The sequence below is a fragment of the Eublepharis macularius genome, chromosome 5 (assembly GCF_028583425.1).
Source record: "Eublepharis macularius isolate TG4126 chromosome 5, MPM_Emac_v1.0, whole genome shotgun sequence".
In the NCBI taxonomy this organism is placed as follows: domain Eukaryota; kingdom Metazoa; phylum Chordata; class Lepidosauria; order Squamata; family Eublepharidae; genus Eublepharis; species Eublepharis macularius.
The window spans coordinates 19942549-19966782 of NC_072794.1; the positions used below are offsets into that span (position 1 = coordinate 19942549).

Here is a 24234-nt window from a genome sequence, read left to right on the forward strand (position 1 = left end):
AGTGAAGAAAGCTGACAGGAAGAAAATGGATTCATTTGAAACGTTGAGCTGGAGGAGAGTTTTGCAGATACCATGGACAGCCAAAAAGACAAATAAGCAGGCACTAGATCAAATCAAGCCTGAATTCTCCCTTGAAGCTGAAATGACAAAACTGAGGCTATCGTACTTTGGTCACATCATGAGAAGACAAGATTCTCTGGAAAAGTCAATAATGATGGGAAAAGTGGAAGGCAGTAGAAAAAGAGGAAGACCTAAAACGAGATGGGTTGACTCAATAAAAGAAGCAACATCTTCCAGTTTGCAGGATCTGAGCAAGTCTGTTAATTATAGGATGTTTTGGAGGTCTTTCAATCGTAGGGTCACCATAGGTTGGAGGCGACTTGACAGCACATAACACACACACACACTTAAAATGTATTTTATCAGTTGCTCTGGGTCTCCACTGGGGAGGAAAGCCAGTTTAAAATGGTAAAATAAATCAAATGAGGGGAAGAGAACCATGTTCACCACCCTGAGATTCTTGCAAGTAGGGCAGGATAAAAATGTATAGACAAACAACTGTATAGATAGTTAATAAACCTCCCAAAAAGGGAAAGGGTATATTATCAAAGGGGAAAGTTAAAGCAGATCAAAGTGCAATCTGGGACAGTCTTCTAGAGAAAGTTAACCTTCGGAAAAAAGGCCACCAGAGAACTGACTTTAGGAGATGCCTCTGGAAATAGCCCTAATATATTTCTTTGTTTTTCTCTGTCTCCTCACAAATCCACTTTTCTTCAACTTCTCTGTCTCAAGCCGCAACTGTAATTTTATCAGACGGTTATGAGAAAGTACAGGCATTCATCAGTTCTCATAAAGAGCAGATGTGGTGCACAGATTAGTGTCTGACACTAATCTCAGAGACCCAGGTTCAAATCCCCACTCGGCCATGGAAGCTCAACCGTGGGCAAGTCGCACACAATTAGACTAACCTACCTTACAAAGTTGTTGTGAGGATAAAATGGAGAAGAGAATGATGTGAGCCACTTGGGTATAAATGAATTCAATAAATAAAATCATAGCACAGCTGGCCAATATATATGGGCACCTGTTGTAAATGCAACACAGGCATTCTCCTTCCTCCTGCAATCCTATAGCTACATTGGCTTCCACAGTAAACCCACAGATAGATCCCTGCCTGTGCTATAAATCAATCTGCCCCTGGTTGGCACTGCAAGATCTCCCTACCTCAGTTTACGACTGATTTTCATGATGCAAAGTCCTCATGGATCCTTTGTGCCCAGGGCCAGCGCCAGGGTTTCTGGCACCTGAGGCGAGATACCTGCCCCATGTGCATGCGCTCCAGCCCTGTGCGATGATGTCACTTGTGACATCATTGCAGAGGAGCGTCCCCCTCACCTGAGGCAGGCGGCAGTGACAAAGGGGCAGAGAGGCAGGCAGGGATGTGGCCTGCTTCCCCGGTTGTCGCCATGCTGCAGGGGCGCCTGGCTCACCTGGGGCCAAGGCGGCGCAGCGGCGAAGGGGCGGAGAGGCGAGCAGGGACACAGCCCATTTCCCTGTTTGCCTCCCCACTCGCTGCCACGCCGCCAGGGCATCCGGCTCACCTGGGGCCAAGGCGGGCACAGCGGTGAAGGGGCGTAGAGGTTTGCGAGGACGTGGCCTACTTCCAGGTCAGGGGGGGCGGTCGGGGGCCAGCTCAGTGCCTCCTTCAGACTTCAACACTCAAAGCAGCTGCTGGCATAGCCTCCATGGACACGCCAGCCCTATTTGTGCCAGAAGGTTGGCTGCCACTGCAATGTATGTTACATTCTGGATTTTGAGAGAAGGTAAGATAAAAAAATTGCATCTTCTTTGCAAACCTGGGTGGTATTTGGATCTACTGGACATGTCAACTTACTCTCTGTTATGAGAGTACCTTAATAACTATGAAACTCCCTCACAGAGTCATAGATCCAGAGGAGTTAGCCATGTTAGTCTGTAGTAGCAAAATAGACAAGAGTCCAGTAGCACCTTTAAGACTAACCAAATTTACTGTAGCATAAGCTTTCGAGAATCACAGTTCTCTTCGTCAGATGCATGGCGAAGAGACCTGTGATTCTTGAAAGCTTATGCTACAGTAAAGTTGGTTAGTCTTAAAGGTGCTACTGGACTCTTCGATTTCCCTCACAGAGTGAGGCCCTAGCATCTTTTTTTAAAAATAGAATGGGTACTCCTTCTTCTCCCACTTTAGCCTGTGTATAATAAACATTTCAAAGTATTGACAGCTGATATTTCTGAGCCATAAACAGGCCTCATCAGTCCACTAAGGATAAACATTTTTGCTACCTACAGGTCTGAACGATGCCGCCTACTGAGGAAGACTCCCCCTTGCTCGGCAATAGATCTGGCAGCCTCTCCTCCACCGGTGCAGGGGTCCTCCTTGTCCATCTTTACCACCGGCCAAACTCCTTCCAGCTGGCCCCGGATTCTGCCGGAAGCCTGACCTTCACATACGGGGACTATACTGCTGAGCAACTCTGTGTTGCTGCTGCCAAAGCATGTCGTAAGTTGAACATTTTCCTTTTTGGCCCTTTGAACCACAGCTGTTACAGCCTTCAAGGGACAGCAAGAGCAGCAGTCGGTGGGAAACCAGAAGGATTGGGGGTGGAGGTGGTAGCGTTTAGACAGAGAAAGATGACTGGCCTGATTCCCCCTTTCCTTCAGGGGCTTCAGCAATTGCTCTGATCATACCCTGAGCCCGAAATAAGTATTTCAGTCTGAAAAGGAGGGAGGGAAATATCTCTCGTTTGCTGTGTCCAGGCACAACATGGGAAGTAGACCGATCCCACCCATCTACTCAAACCAGGGCTGCTTCCACAATGAAAAGAATGCAGTCTAAGAGCATTAGTGTGCCGTGTGGAAGAAGCAATGCACATTTTCCTGCGTTGAAAAGGTCCCATTTATATGGTTGCCATTTTGCCTGTTGCGCTATTATTAGAAATAGTTATATTTTGCTTGGTAGCAGAGTTACTTAGCCAGAAATGTTTTCCCCAAAGTGCAGTAATTAATCCTCAGACAATCACATTGTAGGAAAAATAGAACTTACAGTTTATTGAGGTAGGTTCCATTCATGGCAATATCTTGGAGTAGAAAGAGAGAGTCCTAGTCTAAAGAGTCACTTTCCCTATAAATACCACGGCCAGATAGTCCGGCGTCGAGGCTGCAGGTGGATCTGTGGATGAGTTCTTCATGGCAAAAGCTCTGAGAAATTCATCCATCCCTTGTGGAAGGCCATGAAATCTCCAAAGAGACATGGAGACAGAGGAGGTGTAGGGATGTCAGGTCTCCCTACCCTCCCAGCAGGAGGAGGGGCCTGGGGCTTACATTGTTGGTGTCCCCTGGTGCTCCTTGTGCACATACACTCCCATGCCTATGTGTGACATCCCTTCCGGGAACTGACATTATCACACAGGCGTGAAGTGTGCACACATTTCTCAGCAGGCTGATTTGGGCCACAAACGGGGCCCCATTCGGGCTGTTTGGGGCCCAGATTGGCCCACTGAGAAACACTAGAGAGCTCTCAGGGGAGTGGCATGATGACATCACTTCCAGAGCTGACATTGTTGCACTGCCCCAGGTGCGTGCCCAGCAGGCCCATTCCTCCATCTTTCCTCCCCTGTAGGGTTGCCAGGTCCCTCTATCCTCCGTTGTGGAGGCTTGGGACCTGGCACTTACCTTTTCCTGGGCTGTTTTAAATCCTTGCATGCGTGCGCTCCGGTGGCAACATGATGACATCACTTTCGTAAGTGACGTTGTCGCACCAGCCGCACGGGCGCTTCCATGCTCGCACAGAGCCAATTCTGCCAGTTTGGGGCCCAAATCAGCCCCAGACGAAGCACAGAAACGCTCCCGCGGCTGGTGCGATGTCACTTATGGAAGAGACGTCACTGCGGTGGGTGGGAGTGTACATAGAGCGCTCTCTCCTGAGGTGCCTGCTAGTGACAAGCAAGCTCCGGGAGCTCCGAGGGGGCAAATCCCCAGAAGTTTGCCCACAGACACCTAGGATCCCCACTCCCCTGAAGGCCAGGTGAGTAAAGGCAGGGGGTGGCAGGTGGGAGCGAGGCATCCCTAAGGAGGAGTCAGGAGGACCCAGGAGGCCTTAACAAGGAGAAGCACCTTCCTATCAAAAGAGATTTACACATACACACAGAGACACATGCAGCGGCCCCCAATGCCCAAGGTATGCTGAGTTGCCTATTCCATCAGCTACAGCAATGGCCTGCTGTCTTTTTTAAAGCCCTCCAAAATTTCTTTATTAAAATATTTATTACCCTGCCTATCCTCTTGGCTCAAGGAAGCTTACAGATAGCAATTAAAACGCTGCAACTTAAAAATTAAAACAACTCTTAAATCATCCTCCCCGCTCAACAAAAATGATACCTGCTATTCATACCCCATCAAAAGCCCTGGCAAATAGACACAGTCTTGTAGAGACCCCTACAGATCTCCAATGAGGAAGTTCTTCTTATCTCTTCCAGGAGCTGACTCCACAGTGTAGGGGCTGCAATGTAAAATGGCCTGATACCAGGTGGGCCACCCTGAGTAGGAAACAGCCAGCAGCCTGAAATCCTTTAAAAGCCCTCCAGTGGAGCAGCAGGGAAAAATGCAGGGAAATGGCAGTTGCAAAGGGACAATGGAGAAAAGGGACAATGGAGAAAAGGGACAATGGAGAAAACTCACATGGGAAGCTTTATTACCAACGTGCATGCCACTGCATTTGCCATGGTCAGGGCTTTTTTTCAGCGGGAACGTTGTGGAATGGAGTTCCGGCACCTCTTGAAAATACTCGGCAATAGCACGTGAAAATAATATTATTTCAAAGAATCCCGTGTGTTTCTCTCTCATTTCCCTCTTGAGAGTTCCACCACCTCTTTTCCCAGAAAAAAAACCCTAGCCATGGTAATGAGAGCAACGCAGAATCTGCCTACGGGTGGGAAATTATAGGCGTTTGCTCAATGAGTGTAGCTCTTGGTCCTCAGGGAACAGGTTCGTTCCCTTGGGTCTAGAGTTGCTGACCTGGAGAGAGAGGTATGTACGCAAGACCTTCAGGGACTTACTAGAATTTCATGTGTTCACTTAAGGTAAAAACAACCAATGGCCTTTGTGATTCCCAGTGAACTCCCCAACAGACCACACTCCAAATTTCTGGAGCTATGAACCTATGAACCTAAGAAATGTGTTTTGTTTTTAAATCACTGGGTACTCTAGACAGGGAACTCCAGTGCACATTTTGGTTTGGCTCTGTAGGGTTGCCAGGTCTGGGATGGGAAATTCCTGAAGATTTGGGGGTAAAACCTGGGGGAGGGGCAGGGTTTGGGGAAGGACCTCAGTGGGGCAGTTCACTCACCAAAGCATCCATTTCCTCCAGGACCACTGATGTCTGTGGTTTGGAGATCTGTTGTAATTCTGGGAGAGCTCCAGGCCACACCTGGAGGTTGGCAAGCCTAGTTATTAGACTGGCAGATGTAAGCAGGTCTGCCACTGCTTACCTTCATTCCCTGCTCGTTCTTCCAAGCCTGTCAGGAGAGAAAAAATGGGGGAAATAGAGAGGTATGCAGGCATGTGACATTACTTCTGGCAAAAAATTGAAACATTGTCTTTACATTAGGGATGATGCTCTAGGATTTGCCCTAAACTCTATGGTTTAACAATAAACTATAGAGACTTGGACAAATCCTATAGTCATCCCCAATGAAATGACATCACTTCAAGATTCCTCCCAGGGTGCTTCCAATTGTCACCGGCAATTCTAGGCAGAAGGAACACAAGAGAAAGCAGTGGTTCTCTTTAAAGTCCTTGGCTACATTATCGTCTGCAAGCAGCTTTGATTCCTCCTGACATCTCTCAGTCAGCTCCTAACATCACTTTTGCATGCTTTATAGCTGCGACAGACTAAGCTATCAGTGAGCTGCCCTGAGTCCTATCTTCCATCTCGCTTCCTTCCTGTCCATGGATGGTACTCATCAGTCGGTCGGCATCAAGAGGCAGCTTATCCCTGCTTGTTACTCCACATACAATGATCATACAAACAGCCACCAAACACGTGGGGGGACGGGAGGAAAAGTGCAAGATAGGAGGGAAGCTGGCATTCAGAAAACCTTTTCCAAATTCTCCGTGCCGGGGTTGCCCTGATGCAAAAGCTAAACAAACAATACACAAGAGAAGATTATGCAAGATTGGCCATGTGTAGGGTTGCAAACTCCAGCTTGGGAAATTCCTAGAATGGAGAAGTGAAGGACCTCAGTGGGCTCTGATGCCATACAGTCCATCTTCCAAAACAGCCATCTCTCCCTATAGACTGGAGACCAATTGGAATTCTGGGAGGTTTCCAAGCCCCACTCGGAAGATGGCAACCCTAGCTATAGTTTTAGGTGGGTGGCCATGTCGGTCTGCAGCAGAACAGCACAATTTGAGTCCAGCGGCACCCCAGGGACCAACAAGGGTGGAAGATGTTGAGAGTTAGAGCTGCCTTCTTCAGACACCTTAGCTATAGTTCCTGTTGTGCTTCACTTTGTTTTTTCAGCGGTGTACTTTCTGGCTGGTTTACAGAGGTTTTGCCAGATTGGGCCAATTTACAAAGTCCTTAGGGTTGCCAGGGTTTGGATCACCTGCGCCCTGGGAGTTGTTTCCCAAGCATGTGCAGTCCCAATTTGATAATAACAATATTTGATTTATATGTCGCCCTTCAGGACAACTTAACACCCACTCAGAGCGGTTTACAAGGTATGCCATTATTATCCCCACAACAAAACACCCTGTGAGGTGGGTGGGGCTGAGAGAGCCCCCAGAAGCTGTGACTGACCCAAGGTCACCAGCTGGTTTCAAGCGGAGGACTGGGGAATCAAACCTGGCTCTCCAGATTAGAGTCCTGCCGCTCTTAACCACTACAACAAACTGGCTCTGATCAGGTCCGTGGCAGACATGGAAAAGTGTTTGCCTTTTGTAATGTGTAAATTGGCCCTATGAATCAGCAAGACACCCGCTGCTTTTGCGCCCACGAACACATGACGTTGCCCTACCAAGTCAGGATTATCGCCTCTGATCACCGGCGGCACTTCAGGTTCACAGGCAGAGGTCTTTTGAATAATCTGTTAACCAGTTCTTTTAACTGGAGAGGCTGGGTATTGAAAAGGGGACCTGCATGCAAACCAGACACTCTGCCACTAAGCTAGAGCCCCACTCCCAACAGCCAATTGCTGTGTCTCCCTTAAAGTACATGAGAGGTCTAAAGTAAGAGAGTTTTGGTGTTTTAATAGGACCAGCCCCTGTTATTCCCATGACAGTTCTTGAAAATGAATGCATCCTCTAGGCCAAGCACATTAATATTTCAATTGATTTGTGCTTTTCCTACAATGCAATTGCTCCCACCGAGTTTTAAAACTGTTGTCCTTGTCCTAGGGTTGCCAAATCCAGATGGGGCCTGGAGTTCTCCCAGGATTACAACTGATCTCCATACGGCAGGGATCAGTTCCCCTGGAGAAAAAGGCAGCTTCAGAGAGTGAACTAGAGGGCATCACGTCCCTGCTGAATTCCCTCCCCTCCCAAAAATCTGCCCCAGATCTCCAGAAATTTCCCAACCCAAAGTTGGCAGTACTGTTGTGTACGTTTCCAAATTCTACTTGTATATGGACAGTGTTTGAAACAAACCATTGAAACCCAAAGTCTCTCTACACAAGACACCTGGCATGTGAAAAACACATGTTGGGAGATGCAATGTAGCTGGGAAGGGTAGTTTAAAAGGACAGAGCCGGTGTCAGGGGAAAAGGCTTTGCTATATGCTGGAGCTGTGTGAAGGGGCTGTGAAATGCCAGAAGAGAAACTTCAGCCCATTATAACCTCTCCAGGTCCAAGCCCGGCTCTGGAAGGCAGCTCCACCTCATTTCCATTCCTTGCTGCCCTTTGGTTACGATCCCACACAGTTTAGGATCTGAGAGGTGAAATTGACAGAGCGATTGGGGAGGCAAAGATGAAATTAACAAACCCTCTGAAGAGTGACCTTTGCCAGGGCCCTTTTCACACTACTTATGTGCCTCCGGAACATCGTGAAATGTAGCGCAAGAAATGCAGAAGATCATGTCTTCTCACGAGAGTTTTGCGCGACATCGCACAAAACTCGGACAACATCGCGCAAAACTCACATGAGAAGACGCGATCTTCCATGTTTCTTGCGCTACATTTCGCAATGTTCCAGAGGCATGAACTTAGTGTGAAAAGGGCCCAGCTCTCTCTGTTTAAACTACGCTTCCTGGCTAACATTGTGCCTCCTTACATGTGACGGACACTCACCAAGGCGTCTTGTGTAGAGAGACTCCCAGACAGCAAGATCCCGCCAGAGTTTTTGTCACTATTTTTGGTTCCCTTTAGTCCTGGTCCAATTTCTCCCAGTGCAGGGGAGATCCATTCCCTCTGGATAAAGAAGAAATACGTGTTTGTGTACACATGAATGCATTCAAGCAGAGCTGTTTTAACTCCAGTTTGCATTAGAAACATCACCTGGCTTTGCAGACCGAAAAGCTTACCCATCCTGGGGTTTTAATATGATTCTCTACTTTAAGAAAACTCAGTGGAGATGAAAGGGGGGTGGGTTGTGAACCTTCCAATAGAATGCATGAACACATGAAGATGCCTTATACTGAATCAGGCCACTGATATTTCAAGGTCAGTACCGTCTACTCTAACTGGCAGCAGCTTTCCAGGTTCTCAGGTTGACATCTTTCACATCACCTACCACTTGATCTTATTCGCTGAAGATAACTGTGGACTGACCCTGGGACTTTCCACATGGTAAACAGATGCCAATGCTAAGCAGATGCCTAAAGCAAGAGCTTTAAAATTAATTGAGCTGGTATCCCTGTATCCTCCTTTATTACCAAAAACTGGATCCTAAATTGACTCAGATGAATGGCCATTTCCAAACGTCCTTATATTGACGTCCCTCTTAGGGAACGCTGGCGGCTTTCCCCCATGAATCCAGACGTCTCCCTTTGCGAAACAGTCGCAGTCTGTTTGGTTTCCATTTTTTTTGGCGCCTTTTCTGGGACTGCACTTTCCTGCAGACCCAGAAAAGGCACCAAAAAAACGGAAACCAAACAGCCTGCAGCCGTTTCGCCAATGGAGGTGCCGCCAGCATTCTGTGAGTGGGACGTCCCTATAAGGACATGTGGAAACAACCAATTACAAAAGGTACTCAAATTCAATACAAATATTCCTTGGAAGAGGGTGCTGGAGCTGGGCTTGCGGAAAGGGAGGCCTGGATGCTGCCTCCCTGCACTCCTGAGGTTCCTCAGCTAGACTTAAGCATGATGAAGAGGTACTTGGCCACATTTTCCCTTCTCTTTCCCTAGTGATGGTTGGAAACTGAGATCCCTCTCCTCATTTTTCTCAGGGATTCTTCCTGTCTACCATTCCCTGTTCTCCCTGGCCACAGAAGACCTGTCCTCCTGGTATCCACCCAACCATGTCTTTCATGTGGATGAATCATGCAACAAATCGGCGGTCTACAGAATTAGGTACAGTGGATATCTCCAGGCTGGGATCAGCCCCCTAAGATTTGTCGCCTCTCTGGCACTCCCCTCCACCTAGCATTGTGCTGACTCTGCTCCACAGCATTCCCCGTTCTGCTTTTCTTGATGCAAACACCTTGCACATGCCTCCTCTTACTTTCCATTTCCCAGCCTCTGTCTTTGGTGAGTTACATCCTCATTGTCATGGAGTTCTCTGGGGTATCTCTGTGGGGGAAGAGGGTTAAAATAGGTGGCTGCAACTCCAGTTTGCAAACATTTGACAATCTCCACTCTCGCTATTGCCATTTGTGGCTACAAAAGATTACAGTCAAACATTTCCATACCTGGCACCCAATCTACCTTTGTAGAGGAACCCATTAAAAATGGAATGGAAAGTAAATTATTATAATACTGAATGCTTCTAAGTGTTTGACAAACCTGTAAAGTAGAGCAAAGTCCCTAAGAGATCTGAGGCCAAGAGAACAGCTCAGCTTGCCAAAGGCCACCTGTGTGGTCACAGTAGAGCTATTCTTGATCTCAGGCTGAAAGTTAGTTCAGTCCTGTTTCTAGGTAAGCATTTAGGCGCCCCTTCACAGCCCCAGCCAGGGCAAAGGAATCCCGTTCTCATTGACCCAGAGACAACTCTCAGTGATCAGGGGGCAACTTCCTTTATTTATTTATGGAGGAAGGGAGTCGGAAGGGAGTATCTGACTACAAATCGTACGAGTCTGTGTTTTTAAAGGTGCAGACCCTATTCTCTAGAACTAATACACACGCTTTCTTATCCTTTCTTATCTTGCTCTGCGCAAGAGCAGAGACTACCAGATTTGAAAATCAGTCTCTGGACTCTTATAACCACACCAACTTGTTGTCAGGTTTATAATGACAACTCAGCATATCACACACTGCAGGGGAGAGAGGCGATGAAAGAGACTGACTTGCTTATAGCCACTTGGCAATTCATGGGATACAAAAGAGAGGCACTCCCAATCGAACAAGCTAGTACTGCAAATAGTCTGAGTTCAAGGGAAATAGAGACACTTAAAGCTATAGTGTAACCTCATTCAGAAATAAAGAAACTTCAATGTCAGTTTTAGCCAATTACAAAAATATATCTTAAACAACTTAATTTGGTATGCGTTCAAGTACCCTTATATCACTTTGAATTGCCTTTTGGGCTAGTGGTCCCTTTAAATCATCTTTGTGCTGCAATGGATTAAAGTCTCAATGCGGGGGAGGGTAATTACTGCTGGAATGACCGTTTTGGAGTGTGCTGAACTACCAGCACGTAAAAAAAATGGCTGAAATTGCATGAAATATTGGGTAAGCTTGGGGTAAGCTCCCAAGGAAATTCAATTATGTTTTTCTGTATTGTTAAGAAGAGACGAAACACTGTTTTGTTAATTTCTCATAGATATTTAATTTGAGGGTGGATGGTTTGTCGGCTCCTGAGGAAGTGGAATATTCATGAAACAAGCCTATTGACAATTGCCGGCCGCTTGTAGGGCCGGAGAGACCCCCTGGGGTTTCCCTTTCTATTGTTTGAATTCCACCTGCAGAACAGAAGGACAAAGAAACAACTCTGTAAGAATCAACATACCTCTGTACCGCACACGGGCGGAAGGAAGAAGAACCACTTTTCTGAACGGAGTTTTCTTCCATCCAACTTCTCCAGTGTTCTATCGGAATCAACAAGGACTTATCATCAGAAATTATGCACAAAGTACGCTGGGGGAGAACACTTATGTATACAGCCTTTAGAAGTATTTGTGTAAGAGTACTTGAACACATACCAAATTAAGTTGTTTAAGAGATATTTTTGTAATGGACTAAAACTGACATTGAAGTTTCTTTATTTCTGAATGAGGTTACACTATAGCTTTAAGTGTCTCTATTTCCCTTGAACTCAGACTATTTGCACTCGGCAATTCATGGGAACAGCAATGTTTAAAGAGAGGGTTTCCTGGTCTGTTGCTCAATCTACAAGCTAAATGGGCTCCGTCAGCTGCTATGGAGTTCAGGTAGTTGTCTTTTGAACCCTCACTCCAGCTCTTAGCTTCTTCCATCTTAGCAGATCCATAGTTTGGATCCACTCCACTCCCTCTGCTTTAATCCTTTGATTCTTTAGAAAGCCTTTATTTCAAAGGGAACCCTCACTCCTCCCAGCCCAGTCCTCCATGGATCTTGTATCTTGGACAGGTTTTTCTTTCCCAACTGGTTTGGGCTGCGAAAGTCATATCGCTTTGGGCCAGCAAATGACCAAGAAAAGCCCGTACTGGATTACCCAACGATGGATTATCTCTTTGCCCAAGTGAGTATGTCAGTTTCTAATAATGCATCACAAAGAATTGTCGACTGGGCACCATCTTTCCTGTATATTACTTTTCCCCAGAACAACTTCCTGATGAGGAGGCTAGGAGTTGTAGTGATCGTGCACCAAACAGTAGCTACTAACTAGCTACCTACTTAACCATGAATGTTGCCAATTAAACAGACACTAGCATACTTAACGTATGGCTCATATTAAATTGCAAACTATAGTTTAGGTAAGGTAAAGGTAGTCCCCCGTGCAAGCACCAAGTCATTACTGACTAGAGATGGGCACGAACGGGGAAAAAACTGAACCATGTGGCACATGGTTTGTCAAATTTCACGAACCATGAACTTTTACAAACCTGCCCCCGGTTTGTGAACCGGTTCGTTTGGTTCATGAAAACGTCACATCCAGGTCAGAAAATCGTCAATTCCAGGTCAGCAGACGGTAACTTCCGGGCCAGCAGAAGGTTTGCAGGAAGTCCATCCCACTGTTGCCTAGGGAACTGATTGATCAGCACCAGACTGTCTGCAGTGACGAACCAAAAAACAAACCAAATGAACCAGCCTAAAGTTCATGATGGTTTGTCAGAAATGGGCTCCGATGAACCGCTGGTTTGCGAACCACAAACTGGCCTGATTCGTCACAAATTTTGGTTCATATTTTGGTTTGTTCCCCTCTTTATTACTGACTCATGGGGGGGACATCTTCTCACGACGTTTTCTTGGCAGACTTTTTGTTACGGGGTGGTTTGCCATTGCCTTCCCTAAGTTTAAATGTGTTCAAAAGAAAATGTGCACCATAAACAGAGTGAGTCTGATTTTCAGGCACATTCTTTGCAAGGATCACAGTTGTATCCTCAATGACAATGTCTAAATTCAGCATTTGATTTGGTGTTGTTCAATGCAGTTCACACAACTAAATGCTAATTCCACAACTTCCATACCTGACTCAAAACAGATGCTATTCAAATATTCACAACGAGTTCCAGATTTCCAAAATCTTCATGACCCTCTGGAGAAGATGGGTCCACTAATTCCCTCAGTTATTTAAACAGTCTATCATAAATGCTTCTTGCACAACAAATAAGTTGAGGTCAAATTACACATTATTTTTTACACACGTTCCCAATGGTAACTGGCAGCCATATCAGAGCTCTGTCCCCCCAGTGGTAGCTCTGTGTAAAAGCATTGTAAAACCTGATTCAGATCAGAAACATAGCATGGAGGAAGAAAGGAATCCTACCTCCCCTCCATACCATTTTCCCAAGAGACAATGGCCCAGTGGGTATTATTTGCCCCATTGGGGGGAGGCAGGAAACATTCACAGTCCAAAATCAAATTGATCCCTGCTTTGCTTTTATAGGGAGTTGCCACTGGGGACTCACAGCCACTGTATGGTTGCAAGTCCCTGTGGCAAACTCGTGCAAAACATAACATAAACTCATGCAAAACAAAACAATGGTGTTATCTAGCCTTTAGCTAGATAACACCATTCCATGCTGACAGTGAAACACTGCCACGTACCAGGGGCTATTACGTTTCACAATCAAATACAGTTAAATAGGAACAAGCAGATATTTAATGTCAGTTTCATTATTCTGTATTATTATTGATATTTTATATTCAGTATCAGAAGTTGCCAACATATACTCTGAATAACTGGCAAATATGTGAATATTCAGAGAATAGGTAATAGTGGACATCAAAATTCATTTCAGAGGGGAATTTAAACCACAGGCGAAGTTTCAAATTTCACAGGGTGGGGAAGGGGGGTGATTCAGAATGAACCAAAATCTAAATGACACTTTGCCGTGCATATACCCACCAACATTTCAGGAATTAAAATAGGGACCTCCCACCTCCATTCTCACACCAAGGAAACATTCTTTGTGGATCTCTGCCCCTTATTAAACACTACAGAGGGATCTCCTTTCACTCAATACTAGCCTCTCCTCTGTTTCTTGAAAAGACATTTGTAGGGACGAGTGAACATCCCTACGTTTTCAAGTAGGTAGCTGTGTGGGTCTGAAGCAGAACAGCAGGATTTGAGTCCAGTAGCAGCTTAGAGACGAACAAGGTAGAAGCTTTCAAGAGTCAGGGCTCCCTTCATCGGTTACAGCATCTGAAGAAGAGCTTTGAAAGTTTATACTGTGAAAATCTTGCTGGTCCTCAAGGTGCTACTAGACTCAGATCCTGCTGTCCCTATCTTTGTTTCCGGTGCTTTCTGTGTCAGTTCCCTGTTGAGCATGCCTGCCATACCATTTTTAAATTTATAATTATATACTATTTACACATAAATGTATGTCATTTGCATGTATAACATAGGCTGTTTCTGCATGTCCTTATAGGGACAGCCCACTCACGGAACGCTGGCGGCTTTTCTCCAGGAATCCAGACATCTCCATTTGCAAAACGGTTGCAGGCTGTTTGGTTTCCGTTTTTTCGGTGCCTTTTCTGGGATCACACTTTCCCACGGTCCCAGAAAAAGCACCGAAAAAACAGAAACCAAACAGCCTGCAAATGTTTTGCAAACGGAGATGTCCGGATTGGAATCCTGGGGAAAAGCCACCAGCGTCCCGTGAGTGGGTCGTCCCTATAAGGACATGTGGAAACGACCATACTAAGCTAATCAACTGACACTGAAATAACACTGAAAATGTTTATGGGGACATTTGGCTCAAGAGAAACAGAAAAGGGTACAAAAGTGAAGAATCGTGAGTTCGATTTTCAGAAGGGAGAAGAAAAACACAAATAGGAATTTGGAGAGGGCTGAATTGGCAAGGTGAGAAATCTGAAATCCATCCCCAGGTCTTCGTCTTTTTGTCCATGTACTCCCCAACAATCTATTGCCAATGATCACAATCTAATTCTACAGCTGCAGCAAATTAGCAGACTGCGCACTGTGTGATGCATTACTGCTACTGAGCATGTATGGCTTTGTGCTGCAGCCAAGATGCATCCATGTTACACTCAGATTGAGTTTCTTGAGTCTTGAGCTGAACCTGAGGATTGACCACTCTAGCAGCACACTCACAAAATTTTAACTAGGCCTCCCCAAACGGCAAACATAGGGACAGAGATTTACCAGAAAACTGGGACAGTCCTGAAGAAACAGATACTGTTGGCGCAAAGGCTTGCATAGCATTTTGTGTCAATTTGGTTGGTCCTAATAAAAGGTATTACACGGATTTTGTTCTTGGTTTTGGATTCTGTGGAGACCAATATGGCTGTACAGCTGTTTCTACTGTTGGAACATGCCAACAAGTGAGGCAAACCATTCTCTCTCTCAGTCCCGCAGTGATTTCATCAGTGGACAGATGGACGTGTCCTTAACTCTGGAGACCCAAGAGACCTGTCTTAGCCTAGCTGTGCTTGACATGCTACGAATCTCAAAGGAGAGAAAATGGAATCTGGAAGAGACCCTAAGAACGATCAGGTGAGACTCTCACCTGTGGAAGGGGGCTTTCTGTGAGCAAAGGGGGCACCCATGGTGGACAGGATTTCTAAAAATCACAGTGCTGAGTGAAGCAGACTTATCAACCTGTTTACTGGAGGTTGAAACCTTTCACTGTGGAATACATGACTGAAGGTCTCTGAGTTCCTGCAGAATTCCTTCTCATCCTGCAAAGAGAAATTCCAATAGGTATATGCAGCGCTTTTTTTCTGGGAAAAGAGGTGGTGGAACTCAGTGGTGGAACTCAGGACCGCACAATGACGTCACTTTGGGTCAGCTGGAACAAGGGGGGAGTTTTTTAAAGTTTAAATCGCCCTCAGCAAAAATGGTCACATGGCCGGTGGCCCCGCCCCCTGATCTCCAGACAGGGGAGTTTAGATCGCCCTCCACGCTCGGCACGGAGGGTGATCTAAACTCCCCTCCATCTGGAGATCAGGGGGCGGGGCCACCGGCCATGGGACACTTTCAAGAGGTGCCAGAACTCCATTCCACCACGTTCCAGCTGAAAAAAGCCTTGGGTATATGAAGGATTTATAAGCAAAGCACCCTGATAATGAGCAGAAGGGAATGCTTCAGATGCAGACATCTATGCCAGGTGTTATGACCATCTGCTTTCATGTGACAACATCAGAAATTAATGGAATAGAAGAGCCATAGACAAAGGAGGGTCTCACAATGCCTTGTGAGAAGGCAGAGCTGTAGAAACTTAGGGTCACTTAACAGCTCTCCTCTCTGATCCTTATTGGATAAGGAGGACCAGCCTTATACTCAGATAGACAGAGAGCCAAGCTACAAGTGACACCTGACACAGGTTGGACACTTGTCAACTTACCTCAAGTTCTGATGGGAAATGTAGGTGTCTTGGTCTTACAGCTTGGCTCTCCATTTAATTAAAGTTTACAGAAACACACACACAGCAGAGGGGAAGGGGGATGCCCAGCAAGAGCCCGACGACTGCATTCCCCTCCCGACCACGTTTTCCCTCCCATAGACTGCCGCTCTGTAAACTTCTGTATAAGCTGCAAGACCAGGATGCCTACATTTCCCATCAAAACTTGAGGGAAGCTGACAAGTGTCCAACCTGTGTCAGGCGCCACTTGTAGCTTGGCTCTGAGACGTCAGTTTAACTCAGCCATCTTGCTAGAGCTCATGGTTTTTGGTCAGGGTTTCCAACAACTGGACCAAAATCTGAAGGTAAAGGATGAAAACCAAGGGACAATTTTTTGGTTGGCTTGAGGGGGGCTTTTGCCATTAGCTCCACCATCTGTCTGTTAGAGTCCATCCCTAAGCCAAAAAGGTACAGCTAAGTTCTGCCCATCCTACTAGGAAAAGAAGGGGGTTGGCACAAGTCTCTAAGCATCCTTCAATTGCCTGTTCTTAAGCGTATTGGCTCAGGGAACAGTGGTACCTTCTTCCAGTACAAGCAAGCAAGCTAATTTCTGACCTTGCCACCCCATCTCTCCCGTCCAGCTATAAATCATGTCTTCCAGAGAAGCTGCGGAGCCAGCTGCAGACACAAAACTTCATCATTCGCAAACGCATCCGCCACCACGTTAGCCGTTCCATCCGCAAGATCAGTGTCCTTCAGACCGAAAGCCGCTCTCTTAAGCTGAAGTATCTTATGGAGCTAGAGAGTCTACGTGGAGCGCCAGTACAGGAAACCTTCATCACCAAGGCCCCAGCAGTGAAGGAAGCGACATGGCTGATCCGAGTCTCTGGGGAAACAGGGATCTCCACGAGCCACAGTGATACTGAGGTGAGAAGACTGGAATAAAAAAAAATTCAGGTACAGCTTATAGAGATGGCAGGGTACCCAGTGAGGAAAATATTAGAATAGAAGTTAATTTGGGGGTAAAATAAATCTCACAGCACATTATCCTAATGCGAATTGTTCGGGGGGAAATTCGTTTTCTGGGCACCACTAGCAACAATATCTGGGGAGTTCAGAAGAGGTGGTGGTTATGCTAATTAATGTTTACATACAGCAAATGAAAATGATTCATTCAAATATACAGTTACCTAATTTTGCCCGTTTCCACACTACTCACCTTCATCCGGAATGCTGCGGAATGTTGCAAAAAACCCGCAGAAGATAGCGTCTTCTTGCGCAAGTTTTGCGCGATGTCGTGCAAAACTTGCGCGAGAAGACACTATCTTTCACATTTTTTTCACGACGTTCCGCAGCGTTCCAGATGAAGGTGAGTAGTGTGGAAACGGCCATTGTTTTGATTAAATAGTGGGTTCAGACTTGAGGTAAATCAACAGCTCTTTATTCAGCATAACACACACAACACAACCTGAACAGAAACCCTCAATATATATATATACAGCAGCTCCGCCCCCCAGAATACTGATAGCCAATGAGAACACGTATTTTACAATCCCATCGTTTGCATAACCCATATACAATGTAACTTATTTACAGCTCAGTGATTGGTCTTTATCTTGCCCTCCTGATTGGCTGCTGTCCGTAATTAGTAACCAATGATAGCATAGCCTTGAGTTCTCTTGCAAGCTAGAGTTCGACCAATACATTACAGTTTTCAAAGTAAATACAGCCATGGGGCTGCAGCTGAAATGGAGAGAAGGGTTATTTGATTTCCTCCTCCCCTCCAACAATGCCATTTCCCTATCAAAACTTACATTCCCATAAATTTTCCCCAGCAGGGGTAAAATAATTTTGAATGGCAACTTTCAGTGAGAAAATGGTCCGAGGGGAAAGACGTAAATATTCTCCTCTTTCCCCGCGTGCATTCCTCCTTTTCAACTGCAACTCACATAGCAGCAATCTTTCGATATATATGTTTTAAGAAAAGTAGTCACAGGATAGCACACAACTTGAAGCTCTCCCCCTCAGTTTACAGAGAGATTTAAAAAGAAAAATATGTGCCAACTATCCTGCTAGTAAGAGAGATGTTTAGATTTTGAAAGCAGAGGGGAAACTTTACTATGACGACAACAACATCAAGACAGTCAATATTACTGTTATTACAATAATATCAATATGCCTATACAGGATAGGCAAAAAAAAGGACAGGACTCTGACCCAAACGAACTGTGACAGCATTCTCGTGGCCACCACAAGGTTACCATCGCCATTTCAAAGTGGTTTTAAAATGCTGCAGGTCTGCGGGGCAGAGCTCTGTCTTTACCCTCCCTCCCATACTGCTCCTTTTCAAATGCCAAAACAGCTGCGTCGGGAGGGGCTGTGACTGTATTAACATTTGAAAAGGCACAGGGCAGGGGAGATCTCCACACCGCAGGTCTGATAAGAATCAGACCCTCAGTATTTTAAAATCACTTCAAAACGGTAATGGCGTCCTCATGGCAGCCACAAGGACGCTGTCACGTTTAGTTTGGCCCCCTCCTCCAAGAAGTATATCGTTTTTGTACCCACCATGAGGTCTAGAAACTTGATATCTTTCTAGAAGATTTTTTTTAACGCTTGTATATTTTTGCAAGTCAGTTCAAGTTTTGGAAATGGGTTGGGACATGCAATTCTATTCAATTCTAATTTATTCAATTCAGTGCTGGATAGCAGGGAGAGGCCAACAAGGAAGTACAGGGTTTTTTAACCTCTTTTTTCAGTGGAATAATGGGTCAACAGCAAGTGACAAAATCTCATTTTCATTGTGATCCTCAAGATTGTCCCTCTATTTATGCCTTGTACTTCTCTTAATTCTACCCATTTCGAGGCCAGGCTGCATCCATGTCTTGTCATTTTTTTCTTTCCCAACTCTAGACCTGCCAGCCATTTTGTGATTTTCCTGAGATCACGGACATTAGCATCAAACAAGCAAGTCGAGATGGTCTGCCAGTAGAGAACCGTGTTGTCAGCATAACCAAGACGGACAGCCGAGTCCTTGTGAGTTGGGGGCCGTGCTGGTCATCGATTTCTGCCCCTCCCAATTCCTCCCTGAGTTCTTGCAGTGCCTCTGCTCAGTCGCTTAATGTCCAAACAACAGCCAAGCTGCAATCAGAGAGAGGGGAGTACATTTGCAAACATTTTCAGCTTCCTGTGATATGAACCTCCTGTTTTGGCAAATTTTTCACATACCTTTGCAAAGTCATGTGGAAAATTATTCTCATGGGGGCGAACGGGAGGGTTGCATCCCTGTTGTTAAGATGGCCAGAATGTTTCCTCACACTGCCATGTGCAATCAAATGTCAATTCCATTCTTATGAGAGCCAGTCTGGTGTAGTGGTTAGGAGCAGCAGGACTCTAATCTGGAGAGCCGGGTTTGATTCCCCACTCCTCCGCTTGAAGCCCGCTGGGTGACTTTGGGTCAGTCACAGCTTCTCGGAGCTCTCTCAGCTCCACCCACCTCACAAGGTGATTGCTGTGAGGATAATAATTACACACTTTGTAAACTGCTCTGAGCGGGCGTTAAGTTGTCCTGAAGGGCGATATATAAATTGATTGTTATTATTATTGTTATTTATTATTATTATCAAAAGCAATAAGTTATATAGAAATGGTACCTCAATTTGAACCTTGCTTCAGCTTCCAAAGCCGTCCTAAGTGGCTCCATGTACTATCTCAAGCTCCTCCAAACTAGAACATTTTAACCCCAACAATGTGGCCTGAAACTTCCCTACCCTGTTGCCTACTTAGAACTCAAAAGGGGCTGCAGGAAGGGAAGCACCAGACCTGTGCAAGCCGTGACACGTGTTCCTCACCAGTGCCGGTCGTTTCTCTTCCTGCAGGAGATGGAGTTCCTCACCCTGCGGGATGCCTTGTCCTTTGTCTCGCTGGTCGATGGCTACTACCGGCTGACAGTCGACACCCAGCACTACTTTTGCAAAGAAGTGGCTCCTCCCCAGCTCCTTGAAAACTTGGAGAACCAGTGCCACGGGCCCATCACGTAAGCAACCACTGATTGGTGGAGGAGGGTAGTCTCCGCCAGGCCGGAGCAATAATGAGGTTGAACCACTGGAAGGTAGACTTCCTGATGTTAGAAGGGACAAAGCCAGGGAGGAAAGGTCACACTCAATGGTTACTAGCCAATGAATACTTGAATGGAACCTCCATGTTCAGAGGCAGTATACCTGAGCTCCTTTGCTCAGGGTGGTAAATTGTTCTCCCTTCCTTCATTTTACCCTCACAATAACCCTATGGCGAAAGTTAGGCTCACACTGGCCAAGCGAGCTTCATGGCATACTTGAGATACGGACCCATCTACCCAGCTGCCGTCTTTAACTACTACCCTATCCTAAACCTTTAAAAACTTGCAAAGTCCAAGTAGGGTTGCCATCCTCTGGATGGGGTCTGCCTTGAGTCTCAGTGAGACAGACAGACAGACAGACAGACAGACAGACAGACAGACAGACAGACAGACAGACAGACAGACAGACAGACAGACAGACAGACAGACAGACAGATAGATAGATAGATAGATAGATAGATAGATAGATAGATAGATAGATAGATAGATAGATAGATAGATAGATAGATAGATAGATAGATAGATAGATAGATAGATAGATAGATGGCTTTTTTTCAGCTGGAACGCGGTGGCAAGGAGTTCCGGAACCTCTTGAAAATGGTCACATGGCTGGTGGCCCCGCCCCCTGATTTCCAGACAGAGGGGAGTTTAGATTTCCCTCGAGCGGCACGGAGGGCAATCTAAACTCCCCTCTGGCTGGAGATCAGGGGGCGGGGCCACCAGCCATGTGACCATTTTCTCCGTGGGCAACCCACTGAGTTCCACCACCTCTTTCCCCAGAAAAAAAGCCCTGGACAGACAGACAGACAGATACTGCCCCCCTCCCAATCTCCAGGAATTTCCCAAACCAGAGTTGGCAACCTTCAGTCCAAGTGAGATTAAATAAACCTAGAACCTCAGACTGGAAGCTGAAATAGTCCCATTTCTAAACTTTCCCAAATTGGCTGTCAAATCTGAAGAGATCTTCCGGTTAGTTAATGCAACTAGTTTATTTTAAAAGTTCTTAGATGTGGTTGTATTTTTTTTAAAAAAGACAAGCACAATATGAACTGCGGCAGTACATGAAGTACAGTACATTAATTCAGCCACTAACTACCATTCAGAAAACATTAAAATCCTGGACATAAAACACTCAAGATTCCCTGAAGGCCCTTATATTACTTTAGGGATTTTTTTTAAAAAAACCCTCAATGTGGACTGCCCCCTTGCCAAATCCTGCACTTGCACTCTGTCTTTCCAAAGACTTCTAAACCTTAACTGAATCTGCAGTTGGAAATGTTGCACACAGAGAGAGGGAGGTGGGGTTGCCAGCCTCCATGTGGTGGCTGGAAAGCTCCTAGATTTACAACTGTTCTCCAGGTGACACAGACCAGTCCCCCTAGAGAAGATGGCTGTTTTGGAGGGTGGACTCCAAATTAATCTGCCTGCATCTCCAAATTAGTCCCTCCCCTCTCCAAACCACCCCCTCTCCAGGCTCCACCCCCAAATCTCCAGGTATTTCCCAAGAGTTGGCAATCCTAGAGGGAGAAAGAGGGGTGTTACAGTGAAAAGGTGTTAAAAGCAGGGTTTTTTCTTCTGGGAAAAGAGGTGGTGGAACTCAGGACCGCACAATGACATCACTTTGGGTTAGCTGGAACAGGAGGGGGGGAGTTTTTTAAAGTTTAAATTGCCCTCGGTGAAAATGGTCACATGGCTGGTGTCCCCGCCCCCTGATCTCCAGACAGAGGGGAGTTTAGATTGCCCTCCGCGCAGCGGCGCGGAGGGCAATCTAAACTCCCCTCTGTCTGGAGATCAGGGGGCGGGGACACCAGCCATGTGACCATTTTCAAGAGGTGCTGGAACTCCGTTCCACTGCGTTCCCACTGAAAAAAAAGCCCTGGTTAAAAGGATTCTAGAAAAAGGCTTTCTGGGGGGTACCCATTCGTGGGACCCCCATACACACACCATAAGGTTTTCTAGCATCACTCAACCACAGGGCAGCAGCCGGGCCCTAAAGTTTGTGCCAGGAACACTTTTAACCAAATCACTGCTCTCCCACTGTCTCTCTGCAGGCCAGAATTTGCAACAAACAAACTGAAGACAATGGGCCACGGGGCAGGATCCTATTTGCTTCGTCGAAGCCCAGAAGATTTCGGCAGCTACCTGCTCACCACCTGCATCGAGGTGAGGGAGAGGGTTTAGGAAAGGAACCCACACATTGGGCCCACTGTGATGGGATGGGACAGAAATATTGCTATCCCGGGGCAACGAGAGAAGATTTAAACATCAACAACAGAGTTAATTTTAAAGGGAGGGAGAAGATCAGCAATGGTGAGGCAGGAATCAGAAATCGAGGCAGGGGTGCCTCTTTTCGAAGTGCCAAGCAATGCTGAAGATGTGAAAGAGGTGCTGAGCTTCAGCCCTGTGCCTCAAAATATCTAGTCAATGGAGAAAACAATCAGTGGCAGGAGGGGTGAATGCTGCACAATGTCCATTTTGACAAGCTTGAAAAAAAGGGGGGGGGGGGAATGCCTAGCGTTGCCAGCTCCAGGTTGTGAAATTCCTGGAGCTTTGGGGGATGGAACCTGGAGAGGGCAGGGTTTGGGGAGGGACCTCAGCAAGGTATAATGCCATCGAGATCACCTTCCAAAGCAGCCATTTTCTCCAGGGGAACTGATCTCTGTGGCCTGGAGATCAATTAATTCTAGGAGATCTCCAGCCACCGTCTGGAGGTTGGCAACCCTAGGAATACCATTGTAGTTTCTAACCTGGAATGGATGCTGAAGTCCAGGCCAGGTTGCCAAACCTGGTAGTATGAAAAACCCCACTCTCCCATCCTCACATGCCTGGGTCCTTCTTCCCTTGGCTGCTTCCCGGCCCCACCCCAGACGCCAATTGGGAAGGACTTCAAAAGCATACTCATCCAGAAGAACAAGGATGGAACCTTCTCAACCGCTGGAGTTTGCAAGAAGTTCTGCAGCTTACGGGAGCTGATGGGGGTTTGTCGGCAATTCCACCTCCAGGCGGATGGAATAACCCTCCAGCTGGACACCCACTGCCCCCCACAACCCAAAGGTAAGTCCAGAGTCAAGGCATGCCGAAGTTCACCTTCCCCAAGCCTGGAATGAACCTAGTTAGACCCTTGGACTGATTCAGCAGAGCTCACATGGTTTTATTAAAAATGCAACACATTCTATAACAATGAGCCCTGATAACTAAATGAAACTTCCACGTTCAGAAGCAGTGTACCTCTGAATATCAAATGCTAGGAGACAGGCTACAAGGGAAGGACCTTGCAGGCTGTGTCTGTTGGCTTTCCATTGAGACATCCAGCTTCCCCAGATTTGCCTCTGTTTGATCCAGTTTGGCTTCTGTGATGCTCTTATTAAAGGGGAATGACATATTTTTATGGGAGGAGGAGGATGAGAAGCAGATATGTCAATGACTGATAGCAATGCTAGCTAAATGGATCCTCCACAAGGAAAGGCAGTCTACCTCTGAACACCATATGGGAAAGCAACAAGAGTGGGCCTGTCCTACTTACTGGGCTTCCCAGAGGTAGCAGACTGGCCCCTTCAGGATGCTAAACAAGACATTCTGATCCAGTAAATCTACGTTCTTCAAAGAATTTTCCTCCTCTGTTCATCAATTAATAGGAAGGGCTGCAAAAGTTAGAACTGTGTGTTAGAATCAAAGCAGGGGAAACCTTTTGCCACAGATTTTCTCCATTCGTACCTGGTTTTCCACATTTCTTTCCTTTTCTCCTGCCCCCACAGAAAAATCAAACCTACTGATTGCTCGGGGCGGCAGCTGCCACCAGCTCCCCACTTCTCCATCTGCTCCACGCCGGGCCATCAACCAAATGATGTTCCACAAAATTCAAGCAGAAAACCTGGTCCAGGTAAGAGAGAGGGAGAGGGGGGAGTGATGTGGGGTGACAGTGGGGCTGCTGCCCCCAACTCTAGGAGGCAGGAGGGAAAAAGATGAATGGCACCATTGT

The 24234-nt window shown here is 46.3% G+C and overlaps 1 protein-coding gene across 1 annotated transcript in view; it reads left to right on the forward strand.

Moving 5' to 3' along the window:
* Positions 1-2337: 2337 nt before the first annotated feature.
* The window catches only part of JAK3 (Janus kinase 3), a 40834-nt gene continuing 18937 nt past the window's right edge, over positions 2338-24234 (forward strand). The window contains exons 1-10 of the mRNA XM_054980525.1: positions 2338-2539; positions 9422-9545; positions 11739-11850; positions 15146-15291; positions 16780-17065; positions 19052-19174; positions 20017-20174; positions 22307-22418; positions 23123-23309; positions 24011-24135. Coding sequence (XP_054836500.1) covers positions 2338-2539; positions 9422-9545; positions 11739-11850; positions 15146-15291; positions 16780-17065; positions 19052-19174; positions 20017-20174; positions 22307-22418; positions 23123-23309; positions 24011-24135 — 1575 coding nt within the window. The remainder of the gene's footprint in view (positions 2540-9421; positions 9546-11738; positions 11851-15145; positions 15292-16779; positions 17066-19051; positions 19175-20016; positions 20175-22306; positions 22419-23122; positions 23310-24010; positions 24136-24234) is intronic.